The 17035-nt window shown below is 40.8% G+C and overlaps 1 protein-coding gene across 1 annotated transcript in view; it reads right to left on the bottom strand.

The window, feature by feature from the left end:
- LOC115589125 (uncharacterized) overlaps window positions 1-14423 on the bottom strand; it is a 32354-nt gene extending 17931 nt beyond the window's left edge. Inside the window, exons 1-14 of the mRNA XM_030429852.1 lie at window positions 14132-14423; window positions 7611-9501; window positions 5797-5858; window positions 5328-5366; window positions 4874-4999; window positions 4324-4730; window positions 3325-3500; window positions 2905-3039; window positions 2516-2614; window positions 2356-2393; window positions 1703-1986; window positions 1389-1423; window positions 972-1009; window positions 211-494 (exon numbers count right to left, since the gene is read on the bottom strand). Of these exons, the coding sequence (XP_030285712.1) occupies window positions 211-494; window positions 972-1009; window positions 1389-1423; window positions 1703-1986; window positions 2356-2393; window positions 2516-2614; window positions 2905-3039; window positions 3325-3500; window positions 4324-4730; window positions 4874-4999; window positions 5328-5366; window positions 5797-5858; window positions 7611-8915 (3028 nt within the window). The 5' untranslated portion in view covers window positions 8916-9501; window positions 14132-14423. The remainder of the gene's footprint in view (window positions 1-210; window positions 495-971; window positions 1010-1388; window positions 1424-1702; window positions 1987-2355; window positions 2394-2515; window positions 2615-2904; window positions 3040-3324; window positions 3501-4323; window positions 4731-4873; window positions 5000-5327; window positions 5367-5796; window positions 5859-7610; window positions 9502-14131) is intronic.
- Between the last annotated feature and the right edge of the window lie 2612 nt (window positions 14424-17035).

Below are 17035 nucleotides of genomic sequence, written 5' to 3'. Positions count from 1 at the left end.
TGTTGCTTTAATAAGAGGCCAGCAGGTTAGATTGACGAGCTTCAAATAATCCAGTGTTAACACAAGGTTTTACTAAATTATCTTTAAATTGAACAACTTTCAACAGTTGGGATGTTTTGTTTTAACAGTTCTGTGATGTTAAATACTCTCAACAATCCTCATATGCCACATTTAAACTGAACTTCGCCATCCATCCAGTTTCCAACATACCGCTTTGGTTCATTTCTGTTGACAGGGTCTCACTGGTTGTTGGTCGAATCATACAAGGTATGTATGCTGAATTTTCTAGAACGGCACCTGTAGTTGGTGGTCTGTCTCCTTTGCCATCAACACAACGTCCAACTTCCACGGGCTCTACTGCTTCTACTCGTGTTCTAGCTGTTTGGGCTCCAGACGATGAAAGTTCGGGTGAACAGGAAAATGTAGGCACATTAGGTGTAGGGAGAAGAACCGTTCTAGAGGTAGAGGTGGTTGTGATGGACATGGTAGGTTTTCTGTGAACATAACAGAGTAACGTTGGTAAAGCAGGGAAGAAAATTACAAAATAGAAAGTCAAGGTCACAGTCTGAATGGCAACAGCCGTAAAATCTCCCTTTGTGTAAGTACTTTAACTATATCAAATGGCGCAGGGTTTGAAATTTTTTTTTTAATTTCTTGTACACATTCACAGATGTTCTGTCAGAGTGTTAATCCTGAAAATCCCAAATAGTAAATATAGTGAAATTTGTATAAATGAACTATATATTGCTTATATAAGTGTTTTATTTGCGGACCCACTACTGCTGTAACAAAATAATTTCCCAGTCTGGGATCATTAAAGTAATTCTATCTATCTATCTATCTATTAGAGAGATACTTATCTGAGGAGAATTTGTGAGAAACTATCTTCTGCATTAAGGACACAAATTTAGGCTGCAACTTAAATCATGATAAATGGCTGTTAAAAGAGGTCTGTGTGAAACATATCTTACTTCTGAGGAGGCTTCATTTGCACATTAGAAACAGTCTCCTACAAACAAACAAATTGAGATTTGTTGTGTTAGATTAATGTGATAATTGACAGCCTGACCACACTACAGCAGACAAATGGTTGTGTGTATGTTTACCAGGAAAATACAGAAAGAGAAATACCTCTTCTCTGACAACATTGATTGTCAATCATTTTACATCAAAGCCCTTTATGCTCTTCAGTTTCCATCTATCAGCTGGCTATAATGGAATCCCTGAAACATTGGCCATTGCCTCCAGAGGCTAAACTGTCATAAGATTGAAGCCAATAGGTGACCAGACTGACAAATGTGTCACATCTCATGAAACCTTTCATTTGTATCTTCATGAAAACTTCATGTATAAATACTGTAGTACTTCATGCAAGTGATTTGTCTTACATTTGGAGAGGAGAAGCATTTCCTGGGGAAGGACACTGTGGAAGAGAGGCAAAGAATGTGTAAAGATGAACGTGAGAAAAGTTTCATGAACATTATGATCACATGCAGACGTCATAAGAGGCCTGTAGGTTAGATTGATGAGCTTCAAATAACCCAATGTAAACACAAGGTTTTACAAAATTATGTTTAAATTTGACAACTCTGATTCAGCAGTTGGGATGTTGTGTTTAACAGTTCTATGATGTTAAATACTCTCAACAATCCTCACATGCCACATTTAAACTGACTTCGCCATCCATCCAGTTCCAACATACCACTTTGGATCATTTCTGTTGACAGGGTCTCACTGGTTGTTGGTCGAATTGCACAAGGTTTGTCTGCTGAATTTTCTAGAATGGCACCTGTAGTTGGTGGTCTTTCTCCTTCTCCATCAACACAACATCCAACTTCCATGGGCTCTACTGCTTCTACTTGTGTTGTAGCTGTTTGGGCTCCAGACGGTGAAGGTTCGGGTGAACAGGAAAGTGAAGGCACGTTAGGTGTGGGGAGAAGAACCGTTCTAGAGGTAGACGTGGTCGTGATGGACATGGTAGGTTTTCTGTGAACATAAAGCAGGGAAGAAAATTACAAAATAGAGAGTCAAGGTCATAGTTTGAATGGTAACAGCCGTTAAATCTCCCTTTGTGTAAGTACTTTAACTATATCAAATTGCGCAGGGTTTTAAAAAAACCTTTCAATTTCTTATACTCATTCACATATGTTCTGTCACAGCATTAATCCTCAGAAAAGTACATAAAGTCAAATATGTATAAATGAACTATATGTTAGAGAGATCCGTTTCTTAAGACAAATTGTAAAAACCTTTACTGCATTAAGGACACACATTGTTCTGTCACATTACATACTGACAGAACAAGAAATAATGATACATGGCTGTTAAAAGAGGTCTGTGTGAAACATATCTTACTTCTGAGGAGGCTCCATTTGCACATTAGAAACAGTCTCCTACAAACAAACAAATTGAGATTTATTGTGTTAGATTGATGTGATAATTGACAGCCTGACCACACTACAGCAGACAAATGGTTGTGTGTATGTTTACCAGGAAAAGACAGAAAGAGAAATACCTCTTCTCTGACAACATTGATTGTCAATCCTTTCACATCAAAGCCCTTTACGCTCTTCATTTTCTCAGCATCTTCCTCTTTCTCGAAACACACAATCGCCTAGATTTGCACACAGAACATACAAATTCACATATATTCGCTTTACTACAACCATCAAGAATAAAGTCCATTCAGAAAACAAAACGAAATGAGCTTATGTTAGAATACAATGGTTGAAAAATTAATGTGAATTAATGTTGATGCAAAAAAGCATCAAATTCTAAAATGCGGATGCTTCAACAGCTAAATTAAAACATTAAGACATCTGTGTATTATGAAAAGCAATGGTATTACCAAATGTAGACCGGGGTAGCAAAAACATATTGTCTCTTCACATTCTGGCCACATACCTGCAGTTTGGTCCGAAACAGTACAACTGACTTCGTTTTTCCAAAGTGCTCCACAGCAGTGACCACATCGTTGTGAGAGAGAGAACTATTAATCCCTTCTAGCCTCACCATGGTTGGAGGTGAAGACTTACCAGTCTGAACAAAAACAGGAGGGAAAACACAAACTTACCAAATAACTCTGAAAGTGGTTGTCCTTCAAATCATCTGTCCTCTAAGATGTATGTAGCAATGAGGTTTAATGTGAAGTTTAGGTGTTAATAAAAGCTTTATGTGGATAAGGTTTAGAAGAGAAGACTGAGATGAATACACAAAAAGGCAAGAAGAAAGAAATTGTTTACCAGATGTTAAGAGTGTTGCCAAATTTCCCTCGTACACATATACACACACACAAACCAACCAAGTAGTTGTGGCAGAACTTGCCTCACTGCTCTGCAGACTGGGCTTTCCTTTAGAGGGATTTTTAGTTGACATCTCCTTTGCTGAAGAGGAAGATGAGGAAGAGGAGGACTTCATCTTGGCTAGCTCAGCCAGTAAGACAGGAGCCAGAGTTTTAACCACAGCCTCCAGGTCAGACTGTGTTGCCAGAGACTGGGAAGCTAGCGGGACCAAGATAACAAGTGTCAGACAAAAACTGCAGCTCTTAGGTAGTTGCAAAGTCTCATGCAGTGTCCATTATAAGACGAAGAAAAGAATAGTTAGTTTTGTTGCCATTAAGTGTCCACGATGTACCACCGACAAAAACTGCCAAGGAATGGCCCAATGATTATGACAGATAGTTTGAGGTATTGACCTGGCCTCCGAATTCCCCAAATCTCAATCTGATCCAAGCATCCAGAACAAGTCCAATCAATGGAGGCCACACCTTGCAACTAACAGGACTCAAAGGATCTGCCATCAAAACTCTGGTGTCAGATACCTCAGGACACCCCAGAGGTCCTGTGTCCACGCCTCGATGTACACATGCCAAGTCAGATCCACAGTGGGTCCTCCCTTGACTTGTTCCTAGGAAGTCAAACAAATGCTTGACCTGCCCGGGATCTGGGGAATTTGGAGACCAAGTTGATGCCTTGAGCTTCATGTTCCTCAGGATATCCCTGAGCAGTTTTTGCAGTGCGTGTGTGTGTGGGTAGAGGGCACTGCCATCGGCAAGCATTGTTGCCATGAGGGACTGTATTTGTTCTGCAGTGGACTTTGGGTGGTGTCAAGTGGCATCTCCATTAATGCCAGGAGCTAAGGTTTCCTAGCAGAACACTGCAGTGTCAGAAGGTGATCAATGATATTTTCATCACCTGTCAGTTGCAATGTTGTTGCTGATCAGTGTATAATAGGAGCAGGTTTGATCAGTAACAAGATGCATCTTTAAATGTGTTCTTGACATAAATCTAGCATTTAGTATTTAGTGTCTAGTATCTCTCAAACCTGATGTTTCCAGTAGTTTCTGGGCCAGTCTTCCTGCACTGCTTGACTTTTTTTGTTGAGAGGATGACCCTTCTGCGGATGACTGGCTCTCATGGTTCCTCCTTGGTGCCGATCGTCTGCTGTCCATCCTCCTTGATGGTGATAGTCTCACATCATATCTCCTTGGTGACAGTTGTCTTTCATGGCTTCTTCTGGTAGATGATCGTCTGCTGTCCATCCTCCTCGATGGTGATAGTCTCCCATCATATCTCCTTGGTGACAGTTGTCTTTCATAGCTTCTTCTTGTAGATGATCGTCTTTCATCTCTCCTCCTAGGCGAAGATCGTCTCTCAGAGCTCCTCAGTCGTGACCGATGGGGAAAGGTGGTTTGGCGGTCATACCGTGGGGAGCGAGAACGAGCCCGGAACCTGATGAAGGCATGGTTAAAATAATTTGATGAATCAAATAATTCAATCATGTTTGTTATTAATAATTTCACAATCTTGTGGTGAGAGGTATCTGTTCTGTTCACCTATGTTACTCCTCATACCAGAATTCATGTGTGACTGACCTGCGAGTGTATCTGGAACTATGTGGTGATCGTGACCAACTACTGCGCTTCTCCCTTTTACGCTCCGAAGCATGGTGGTAGCGGGGGCTGGACGATGTTGAGGGTTTGTCATCTTTACCTATAGTCCTGAACAGAGCAATGGGCGGGAAATGCATAGATGAATGACAAGAAAGGGAAAATCTGTAACAATCAGCAGTGTACTGGCTGAAACAGGTGTGTTTGCTTTGTGTCTGAAACAAATCCAGTAAGACACTGTATGAATTTTTAAAGATTCTTGTTTGGATATTATTGCAGTAATACTTAGGACATGGACACGACGAATGTTGTGGCCCATCATTTCCTTTGTTTGAGCATTAAAGTGTCAGGGTCTGGTTAATAACAGATTAAACGTTCAGTGTGTGTTAACACAATAAGCAAAATCGATAAAAACGTATTGTCTGCTTCAGAAATTTACCTGGGCCCAAGTAAAATCTCACCATCCCAATCAGGGTATCTGTGGGGGAAAAAACAAAACAATTCAAACACACCTATTACTATTGCAATAAGGCGACACTTTGACAAAAGGTTTCCGTGTTGTTTTAGATTGTCAAAATGTGGTTATATTTAAGAATTGTATGGGTTCAGCAGTCTATGACTATAAAACAATAAGGGAGTGTAAAGGTAACCTTAAAAAACACTGTCAAATATTTCATGACGTCTGTCCCAAGTTCCAGTAGACTTCAAGCAATGGGGACTAAAGGAAGATCATCTATGCCATTTGCAATGAGCTATACTATCACTTTTTCTAACCAGTTTTCCTCAACAGTATTTTGGCACTTCCATGGTGGGCAATTCCCCAACAGCATTATATCGAAAATCATAAAAATAACTCGACCTAGACACAAGACCTTTAAAAGGGCAGAGTTAGAAGAAAAAAGACTGACTGTTTTAGCAGAAGTGTGCAGCTCTCAAGGTGATGGCTGGTGTTCTGGTGGGAGACCCAATCCTAATAGTAAGAACAACAGAAACACAGCTTAAAAACAGGCCTCATTAACATTAAAACTGCCAAGCGCTTCAGTGTCTCAACTGTGATTGTCTGACAGTACAGATATATTCTATCCAACATTACAGCAGCATTAAAAAGGTTACATAGATTACGTGTTCACAAGAGCAAAATATAACAGGTTTCTTGAAATCTTTAGCCAAGGGCAGTCATCCAAAAATCAGGACCAACAGTTGAATAACGGCTTTGTTATCTGTGTAAACATATATCATATGGACAAAAATCACGATTCTCTGTAATTACTACTGGCATTATAGGTAACTTGGGTTGGGGTTACAAGTCTCTTTCATGAAACATTAACAGATTACAACAATCAACACAAAAAACAAAAGATCTTCTTGATAACACGATGTCTGGTTCTTCAGTCTTGCGTGGTATCCAAAGTGTCTTGAGATATCATTCACCTCAGCAGAGGTCAAAGGTATGGATCAGGATAAAAACACAAGGTGAGACATCATATCATGAAGATATGAAAAACTGGGATGGGAAGAAAGCTCTTCTATTTTGTTAATCAGCAAAAATGCTAAATTTATCGTCCAGATGGTCAAAAAATGTATAACTGCTGAATGCGTGGTTCATGAAGTATGACGATGGCCGGTAACTTTGGGCCCAAAGTATTCTTGAAGACTGGAGTTCTTTGTTGGGACAGAAAATTACAACAAAATACACAAAAAGGGGAGCTGTGCTCCATAATATTACAAAAAGTGATACCTATGATTATATTGTTTAAAAATGCTTTAACTAAATAGACACTGTTGGAAAAACGCCAAAAAACGAGAAGGGAAACCTTCATTTTATCATCTCCTGAGTCTTTGACACTCTTGATTCCTTTTTCAACAACAGTCTCTGGAGATGGCTCCATCTTATCAATTTACATCAGCAATGCAACAGACATTAGGCATTGATTTTAACTAGAATATGATGTTCATAGCAAGTTTAAAGTCAATTAATTGTAAATAAATATAAATCAGACAAAGTAACCTTCAATAACAGACTGCAGCACATAACATTTAGTTTGCTTTGAAAAAACTGTATTTACATTCCTGAATATATTGGGGACATAGTATATACATATATTAAATATAAAAATAATGTTTAGTTCTCACTCTTGTCATTTCCTTTTTATTGGGACATATTGGTTTCAGAAAACGGGTGCATACTGAAAGTACATCATCAGGAAACAGATGTCTTCCTGTAATCAAATCATAATTGTTTTGATGATGTACATTCAAACTAAGTTACAAGCTGCAGTCTTTGCATTTTTCCTGAATAATACTTTATCTACAACAAAAGTAACACTTCTGGGGTGCAGTAGCTCTGTCTGAGGGCTTGGCTTTGTCCAGTTAGAGTCCAGTAGCCCAGTTAGTGTGAAGTGTAGACTGGAGAGCTGTCAGCGCAAGTCACTGAACCCCAAACTGCCTGGGGCACCTAACCATATGGTGGTGCGTTGTTCTGACATCTCTCTATAGATTAAAACAGGTCCTGATGTCCTGTTTAAACTCATGTTTTTCAAGTCAAAAAATGTTTGTTCTTCTTAGACTTTCAAAAACATTTTAAACCCTTCACTATATCCACACAAACTCAAAACAATTAAAAAAAAATTTTTTACAATCAAAAAGAAATATTTTAATTACTGAAAGCAAAGGCATCCAAATTCCGAAAAGGCGACAGAAAAGAGTGCATTCTTCCACTCACCTTCATATGAATACATTCTTTGTTACACAGAGAACAGGTATGTGGAAAGATTCTTGGTGAGGCAACTGCATAGTCCTGCATCATGTCCAGTGTTGGCAGACCCTTGAATACTGCCACCTTTGCTGGAGGCTGCCAGTGAGAAGTCGGCAATGTTGTGTGATTGAAGCTCATCGGCTGTTGCATGGCCTTTGAGGCATCTATGATGTTGGGTATGACAACAGCAGATGGAACTGATTTTGCAACAGAAAAAACTGGAGGCCACATCACTTGCCCCTTCTGCTTTTGCTCCTTCTGTTGCTTTGATTGTTGCTCCACTGGCTGCTTCTGCTTTTTCATCTGCTCAGCAACTGTTGATCCTTGACTTCGAATTTTACTCTGATCCTTAGCACCACTGTTGTTATTACTGCCAATGAGCACTAGGCCAGGTCTGACAGAATGCACAACACTGAGCAGATTGGCATGTGGTTGGGTTTTTAACGTTGACTGGCGATCTGAAGTTGGTTCTTTCAAAGGACCAAATTTGGAGTCCTCTGTTTTGACAACTCTGTCTGTGTCGTTCTTTGGCACAGAAAGAAGGCTGAGGAACGTTTGGGAGGTCTGCAATTGTTCGGTCTGATCATGGCTTGGGGGAGCCACATATTTCAGTGCTGAACTGTCTGAAGAGCTGAGAGTGGTAACAGAAGTCGCCTGGTGACGGAAAGAACCCAAGGAACTGGTTTTCACCTCAGCTGTATGTTTTTGTAGAGGTCCTCGTCTGTTTGTGCTAGTATCACAAGTGTCCATCAGCAACATACCTCCACCCCGCCCACTGTTAGCCTTGCTGCACCTAGTCAGTTCAATCTCATCTCCAACCCCTCCTGTATATTTGCCAGTATGTCCATAGTCAATCACTTTACTTGGCTGGTAGGTCATCCTTGTACTTGAGGAGCAAAACTCATTCCTTTGAAGGCCGGTACAACTAGTGCCCTCATCTATGGATTCATGCATTGGTTTGCGGACAGGCTTCACCTCCTCTCTGGCTCTACTAATGTGCATCTCAATAGTTTTTTCTCTATTCTCATCCATACTGGACCTTCTCTGGTCAGACCCATGGCTCATCGACTGAGACATCGGCGATGAGGACGTTCCTCTGTTGTTCTCAGGAGTAGCAGAAGAAGGTCTGGAAGAACTCAAACTGGTCTCAGGTCCGAGACAAGGGGATGCCCTCCAAGGGTTCGATTCTACCTGTGGACCTTGGAGTTCATACTGCCCCTCAGGAGAACTTTGGTTCTCAGCCTCAAAGGGGTCATACAGTTGAAGGGACATTGTGTTTGCTGTCTGCAGAAGGTTAAGGAGATTGATGGCTGAGGAGCGGGGGGTCGGAGGTGTTGTAGGTTTTTTAGGGAGCAGGTGTGTTGTAGCTGGCTTTAAAGGTTGCTGCCAACAGCGAGAGCTGCGTCAGTGCTAACTGGGCTTTCAGTTGAGCCAGCCACAAGGAGACAGCCTGTTGACCAATCAGGAGCAAACTCCCTGGAAGCCCTCCAAGTAGACGGCTTGTTAAATGCCCTAGAACAGGAAAAGTGGCAGAATGCTCCAATAGCAAAGACAATCTGAAAAGTCAAAAAACAACTTAAGGGGGGGGGCGTTTAGCTCAGTTGGTAGAGCAGGCGTCCCATGCACAGAGGCTTTGTCCTCGCTGCAGCGGCTCCGGGTTCAAATCCCTGACTTGGGCCCTTTGCTGTGTGTCACTCCCCTTCTCTCTCATCCTGTTTCTTGTTGTATCTTCAGCTGTTCTATCAATAAAGGCATAAAGGCCAAAAAAAACAAAACAAAGGAAGAGGTTATTAGATCTCAGCTTCTCCAAAATCCATTATGTGGAAGGCTGTGTCTTGAGATTCCTCTCTGCTGCCACCTGTGGATACACATTCACATTCTTTTATTGCACCTCCTGGTCTTCACTAGCAAGAAAGAAAAATCAGAGAAGGCAAAAGCAACAGTAGTACTGATTAGTACAGATAAAGAGATAACAATATACCCTGCAATCTATTGGACTAAGCTTACGTTTTTTATTACTAAAATCAAAAGTAGGATCAGCTACCTACTTGCACACATCCAATGCAAATCTGAAAACAAGAACTTGAAAGAGGACACTGCTAGCTTACCAGTAGCTTTACAGTAGTAGTACCAATCTTTTGTGAACGAAGGTGATCAACTGACTGATACCAGAGGTAAATCCAACAGCAGTCATTTCTGAGGAGTGACATTAGCATGTCTACCCTGGCTAGTTTGATTTTTAACAATTCTTTATCTTTGAATCCTACATGCCTAACCACACTGATTGGCAGTGTAATGGGCTGGTCACTGGGATCAGCCGCTGACACTATCTCCCCTTGGCTTTTGTTAATATTAACCTAAACCCAAAACTACAAAAAGACAAAAGGGATTAAGTCAAGCTTTTGTTGTAAATTACCTTTATCTTTTTAAAGTAGTTTAATAGAGCTCAGAGATTACTTTTTAACTTCAGGGATAAAACAGTGGATTTATCTTCACTCCTGTCTATCGAGCTGACTATGGCAGTGACCAACTGAAGTGAGTGAGTTTTGTAATGTTGACTGCTGAGAGGAGCAGGAAGGAAAAAGTGCTCTGCTGACTGCTGACTTCAGTCAGAGTCTGATCTGGATTTAAACACTCAGATATATTGTGCGATAATTGTATAATTTTGTGAGCATAAGATTTGGCGGACAAACTCAAGCAAGTAAGTAGGGATGGGAATCGAGAACTGGTTCTTCTTCAGAACCAGCGCCCAGTGAATCGATTCCTTGAAACCGTTAGCATGCCAGCTTAACGATTGCGCTCGTTGCAAATGTGTAGTGACGTCACACACACGCTGTGCTGTTTTGGTTCAGAACAGAGCAAACATGGCGTCAAGGCGGAAGCGCTCTAAAATTTGGTTATATTTCACGTGAAAAGACAACAATACGGTCACTTGCAGCACTTGTAAAGTTTCCATTTCATCAAAAGGGGGAACTACATCCAGTATGCAGAAACATTTGGCCACACATTTGCAGGACTGTTGCGTGTTTGATACACTACTACTTAGTGACGCAAGTAAGTCAAGCAGCAGCAGAAGTAATGGGATGCCATCTGTTATTAATGCCAAAGGTAACTTTAAACTCTCCAGGCAGGACAGGCCCTGTCTACTTAGTTAATGTGAGCACCATTTCATTGTGTAATCTTTTACTAGACGAATAATCTCCATTGTCATTGTCTTTAGATGATGTCTTTAGATGATGTTGACGGCCGGAGTCTGGCTGGCTCAGAGGCTGCAGCAGCTCTCGTGCACCTCTAGCTGCTCCGTTCACAGAGGCAGGGTTACTCAGGTAAGGCACTTTTAAGGCAAACACTAGCGTGCCATAGTATACTGGTTGAGAAACACTGCCCTAGGCTATGGGTCCCTGGACTTTACTTTGAGAAGTAGCTCACCTACTTTTAGGTTTGTTGTGAGGTTGCTACACATAATTTGTGTATACTCTGTGCTGTGTCTTCTGATCAGATATTAAAGCCAGTTTATAAAAACGTAATTGAAGAAATTGTAGCGAAAGATGACTGAGTGAAATACGCTGGTTACCTTGAACATTGGTAGAAAGTACACAACTCAACAAAACATTTCTCTATACACACACACACACACACACACACATAAAGAGAAAAAATTGCAGTCGTCAGTTGTTGGATATTCAAATAAAAAAAAAATCTTATATATTTTATATCTAAAGGTGCAATATGTAAGAAATGGCCACCTGTTAAATAGATACACAACAATCAAAGGATTTTTTAACTACCACTTACTACTATAGTGACCGAGACCTGAACTGTAGTGACCGAGATCTGAACTCATACCACCATGCTCAGAGAGCCCAGCTGTTCTCTTTGGAGCAGTTGGAAATCACCCTGCAGTCCCAGCTAAGCCCTGTACTGTACAGGGAAAAGTTCAAATTAAAGATGTTATTGCCCCTGTAAGAATAAACAAAAACAAAGTGATGCCAGGTGCCTAGCAGGGCCCAAGGGAGGGAGGGGCCTGGGTGCAACACCTGTGGCTCTTAAAAAAAACCCATACTAAGATGGGCATTTCAATAATTGGAAAAGCTAATAAAAAAATAACAAAAGCTAATAGTGGAGAGGCTGTATTGATCATGGTAAAAGAAGGAAGATCCAGGGGCGTAGAAAACCCATGGACCAAATGTATATAAGCTGGGTGATCAGAATAGGACTTAAAGGGATATTCCGGTGTATTCCCAAGTGCGACCTAACAGGCAGGAGAGTAACGGTGGACCTCCTACCTGTTCCTACCACTCGGGGATCGTCACTTTTTGTCTGCCATGACGGCGGCGTGCCGGAGGTGCTACTGCTAACGTGAGTTGACCAAAAACGTTCTTTTTAGTAAACTCTGTGTACACAAACAATGTTCTTAATGCTCATGTTCATGGGTAGAGATCCTGGTGATACTACGAGCAAAGTTTCATGTTGTGTCGAGCCTTCTTAGTGTTTTAAAAATAGAGATTTTGATGCTAGCGTCAGAGTGCCCCTGCACCCCATTGAAAATTTGCTTGCCCGAAAACAAAATTACCGTAAATCTTAAAAGTGCCTAATTTGTCATAATTACGCTTTTACACGAAGGTTTGACTCATATATAATCACAAAAAAAGCTTTGGTTGCTGTTTAGCGAGGGTTTTGGGGGCTATTGTATTTTAAACAGGGCAAAGAAAGTACATTTCAAAATGTTACATAAAATATTGTAGTGCAAAAACTTCTTGTCTAAATTAGAAATTAAACTGTCTTGCTGACTATACAAACACTCACAGGTGGAGTCCTAAATCAAGGGTGAAACAGCTGGTCTTCAGGTCAAAGGCATTTACTCCCACAGTAGGATACTTGCAGTGAACTCTCCTGGGATGAACTGGCTTCTCTGTCTGATTCTCCAGCTTATATACAATTCTGGTCCGGGGGTTTCTACACCCCTGGATCCTCCTTCCTTTTGGCCTGATCCATACCTTTATCCACTATTAACTTCCATATTTGGAACAACTTCTAAAAAAAGCCTTAAAAAGAGAGCCAGACACCCCACTTTCAGCCCCCTCCCTCCTCTGGGCCTTGGGTGTCATCTGGCAATAGCCATCTTTTATTCATTTCATACATAGCAATTATAATGTCCATATACAGTAATTGTGACTCCAGTATACTTCTTGGGGATTCCTTCTCCAGTGTTTTATGCAATGCAGGCCTCTTGGGTACTTTCCTCATGCTTACAGAGAACTGCTGAACACTTCTAAATATGGTGATGTCACTGCAGCTCAGATCTTAGACACTACAATATAACCTGGTACTTTCTTGTTGATAAGTTTACAGATATGTTAATGACTTGTACCTTTTGTCAAAAAAGTATAGAAACAATCTCGTAACTTGTTTGACTGTTAAATAACCAAATCTCGTGTTTTTGAGCCTAATAACATTGTGTACTGTCTTAACCTTAAAGATATTGTTGGTCACTATTATAATTCAGATGATAGCAATCTTGAGTATGTGATCAACGGCATCAACATTTTCACTCACAAACAAAAATTCCCCACATCGCTTCCCAAATTTTGACTTTTAGTACTAAACCATTTATCCTGAAACCTGTCTAATCTTTATTGATCTACAAATTATCCATTTGTTTTAAATTATCTTTTGAACATATATGCATTCATATTCTCCTGATTTGATGTTGATTAGGTTGCAGTATTTTAGTTTTTGCATGTGCTACTGTTTGTGTTTCCTGAATTCTTTGTAAGTTGTTGTTTTGTCAATAAGAAGGTTGAAAATAAAAAAAAAAGGATTGTGACAAAAAATGCATTGCCAAGTTCTGCTTCATTTTTGAGCATGCAGTATCTTTGAGGTTCTTCTGGAGAATATTCTGGACAGGATTTGTCATTGTTTTGGATTGTTGCAATGATAATAAACATACATTTGCATAAAGAAAGTATAATTGTCTGCTCTTGTGTTGATACGCGTGTTAAAAACCTTAACAATATAATATACATTTAGAGCAGATATTAACAGAAATCAGCTTAATTTGTCTCCTGTGACCAAAGATGTAATGAGTGTAAAGAGTCTTCTCAGCTGACACATTTTCTTTCTATAACAATGGAGATTACAGCATGCGGTGTTGATTAATGTGACCAAAATCAGGTAAATAAGTTATATTTAACAGATTTGAAGCTTGAAACGTGGTGTAGCTGTTTGAGAACAGCCACAGACCTGAGCCACGACTGACAACATCACACAATAACACAATGTCACAATAACACACAAGCACAAGATTTTCAAAATGTTGTGAGAATGTTTGTTTTAGCTGCTCGCAGGTCAAACACTGGCTAAACTAACTTTATCCTAAAGAAGTCTTCAGAAAAGTCCCAGTTAAAACTAACATACAAAGCAGATATCAATGTAATAAGTGCGTCACATTCCGCTCCGTGTTTCATAACAACATATTTGTTACATACCTTCCTTATCTTGCAGCTCTGAGGAGCTGGAAGTCATATTCGTGCTGCAGTCAGGAGGCCATCTTCTCACATCAACACTCGACACTAGGGGTGGGCGGATCGATCCAAATATTGATAGTATCGATACCAAGGTGAGTATTGATATCGGATCGATACTAGCCTGACGACAGTGATATTTTTGTTGCAGTTTCTCCTCTATGAGTTCAGTAAATCACTCGTATTTCTTCACAGAGTTTGTGTGTGAGCTCAGAGTCTCTCTCAGTCCTTATAAGCAGCGCTCCTCTCCACCTCCCCTCCGCCTGGGCTGCCTGCCAGAGCAGAGACAGACTGGCGACTGGCGGACAGGAAGAGGAGTGCTGTTTGGAGTTATTTCACAGTTTCAGATAGAGAAACTGCTACCTGTTACGTACGCTGGAAAGCATTACGTTTCTGTGGCAACACCGCTAACTTGTATGCACATTTAAAAGCAGTACACCCCAAAGTTGACGCTGGGCTGCAAAGCAAACGGAGGGAGGAGAAGGAGGAGGGAGCTCCCCAAACCAGACCCCTGACACAGAGATAGACGTCACTGACAGAGACATTTCAACAAAAACCTCGACAGAATCCAGGTAGCAATTTCTAGACTAGAAGTAAACGTTATTTCCGGCATAAATTAATGTTGTTAGTGGAATTGGTAGTCAGAGATGTCATTTTAGCAGATTGATTAAACTATCATCATATATTCAGACAGTTAATGTCAATATTAAAGTGAAACTCTCGCCAAAAAGCAACCAAAGCTTTATTCGTGATTGAATTTGGTTCAAGCTTTCGTGTAAAAGCATAATTACGACGAAAGAGGCACTTTTAAGATTTACCGTAGTTTCGTTTTTTCGGGCAAGCTAATTTTCAATGGGGTGCAGGGGCACTTTTATGATAGCCTCAAAATCTCTATTTTTAAAACACTAAGGAGGCTCGACACAACATGAAACTTTACTCGTAGTATCACCAGGGTCTCTACACATGAACACGAGCATTGAGAACATTGTTTGTGTACGCAGAGTTTACTAAAAAGAAGGTTTTTGGACAACTTTTTGGAGCTGGATCTTCGGCGCGCCGCCGTCGAGGCAGACAAAAAGTGTCAATCCTCAAGTGCAACCTAACAGGTAGGAGGTCCACCATTACTCTCCTGCCTGTTAGGTCGCACGCACTCGTTCTCAGTGCTCGTGTTCATGTGTAGAGACACTGCCATGCACCAGCAGGGTCTGTAGGGTCTCCATGCTGCCCATGACTCCCCTTAATAAACACACTGCTCATGAACCTACACGCACATCGTTCATTGCTCAATAAATTATGATGTCTGCCACACTGTGATGCTATGATATTGCACAACACATATAGATTGTCTTTTCGCATCTTTTCCTATTATCTCCCACTGTTAAAAGACTTGCACATATCCTGTTGACAAATGAGATGGTCAGAAGCGTTAGTCCCTTTTATGAGGGGCTAATACATGGAGAGCAAAGCCAGGGTATGAGAGAGAACCTCGAAGAGGCCTCGAAGGCCAGCGATATCACCCCCCAAATCCCTTGTGCGTATGCGACAGTGAAGGCGCCGTAAACAAAGGCAGATATGGAGGACAGGCAGATGAGGCCAGGGACATATTGTTTCTTCAACAGGGTGACGTCTCCAGGAATCAGGATTCGTGTGCCAAGAAACTGGGACCAGTTTGTGCACCACCAATGGGAGGGCTAAAGTCTAAACCACGGATTCTCCCCACCTTTTTTACTTGATTGTCCAATAATAACATTCATCTTATCTATATGGATGACCAATGACAATTCAATACATTGTAACAGCAATTTATAATGCATTGCACACTGAAATTGTTCATCTTTTTCTGGGCGATTGGTTGCAGCTAACAGTGTTGCCGCCTAGGGCTCTGCTGCCTGTGATTTTTCAAACAGAGAAAGTCCTTGATCAAGCTTTTTGCTTTTGCTTAATGATACAATTCTTCTTAATAAATAGTTAACAGTCCGTCGTGGTCTGTCTTCTCTATTAGTCTACTTTCACCTCTCAAACAAACAAACACACCTGACAGGACAGAGAGACAATCTGCACAACCTTAGGTTGCAAGCTCCAAGGAGTGACATCAGCAGAGTTCTCTACGGAAGTTGAGCTATGCAAGATAGAGTGGAGGCAGATCAACTGGTTATAACTGCCGTGATGTTAAAGGGAAAAATCAAGTGTGAAGAAATCACAATGGATGATTGAAATATGTATTACTCTTGTCAGGCGTGTTCGTTTGTTTGAGAGGTGAAAGTAGACAAACTAATAGAGCAGACAGACTACGACATACTGTTAACTATTTATTAAGAAGAATTGTATCATTAAGCAAAAAGCTTGATCAAGGACTTTCTCTGTTTGAAAGAATCGCAGGTGGCAAAGCCAAGCAACCAATCGCCCAGAAAAAGTTCAAAAAATTTCAGCATGTAATGCATTATATATTGCTGTCACAGTGTTTACTCTGCAGCATTTGATTGAATCACTGTAACTGCAGATTGAAGAATGAAATCATGTAACCAAATAAACAACTCTTCTATTATTTTTTTTACATGCAGTGCAAAGAGTAATGGAACATACTGGGATATATAAAGAGGGAAACTTGGTTCTTTCAAAGACTAAGGTCAGAGTTACTAAAAGGTAACTGTGTATTCTCAGGAAATGCACCAGTCTTTTTTTTATTACCAAGGACAGAGAGGAGCTACTGGTGTCAGGCACGGCTGTGTGCAGCTGTTGTTATGAGGAAGAAGAAGAGGGGGAGTTCCAGGGGAATATGCCTGTGTCAGCAGAGGTGAGGAAGAGTAAGGATTGGATGAGACTATGAAACAATGACAGGAGGGGGTATTTCCACTCCAAGTTTTTGGG

The sequence above is a fragment of the Sparus aurata genome, chromosome 10 (genome assembly GCF_900880675.1).
Source record: "Sparus aurata chromosome 10, fSpaAur1.1, whole genome shotgun sequence".
Lineage (NCBI taxonomy): Eukaryota > Metazoa > Chordata > Actinopteri > Spariformes > Sparidae > Sparus > Sparus aurata.
Note: the sequence above shows the minus strand (reverse complement) of the source record. Positions and strands in the feature narration are given on the sequence as shown.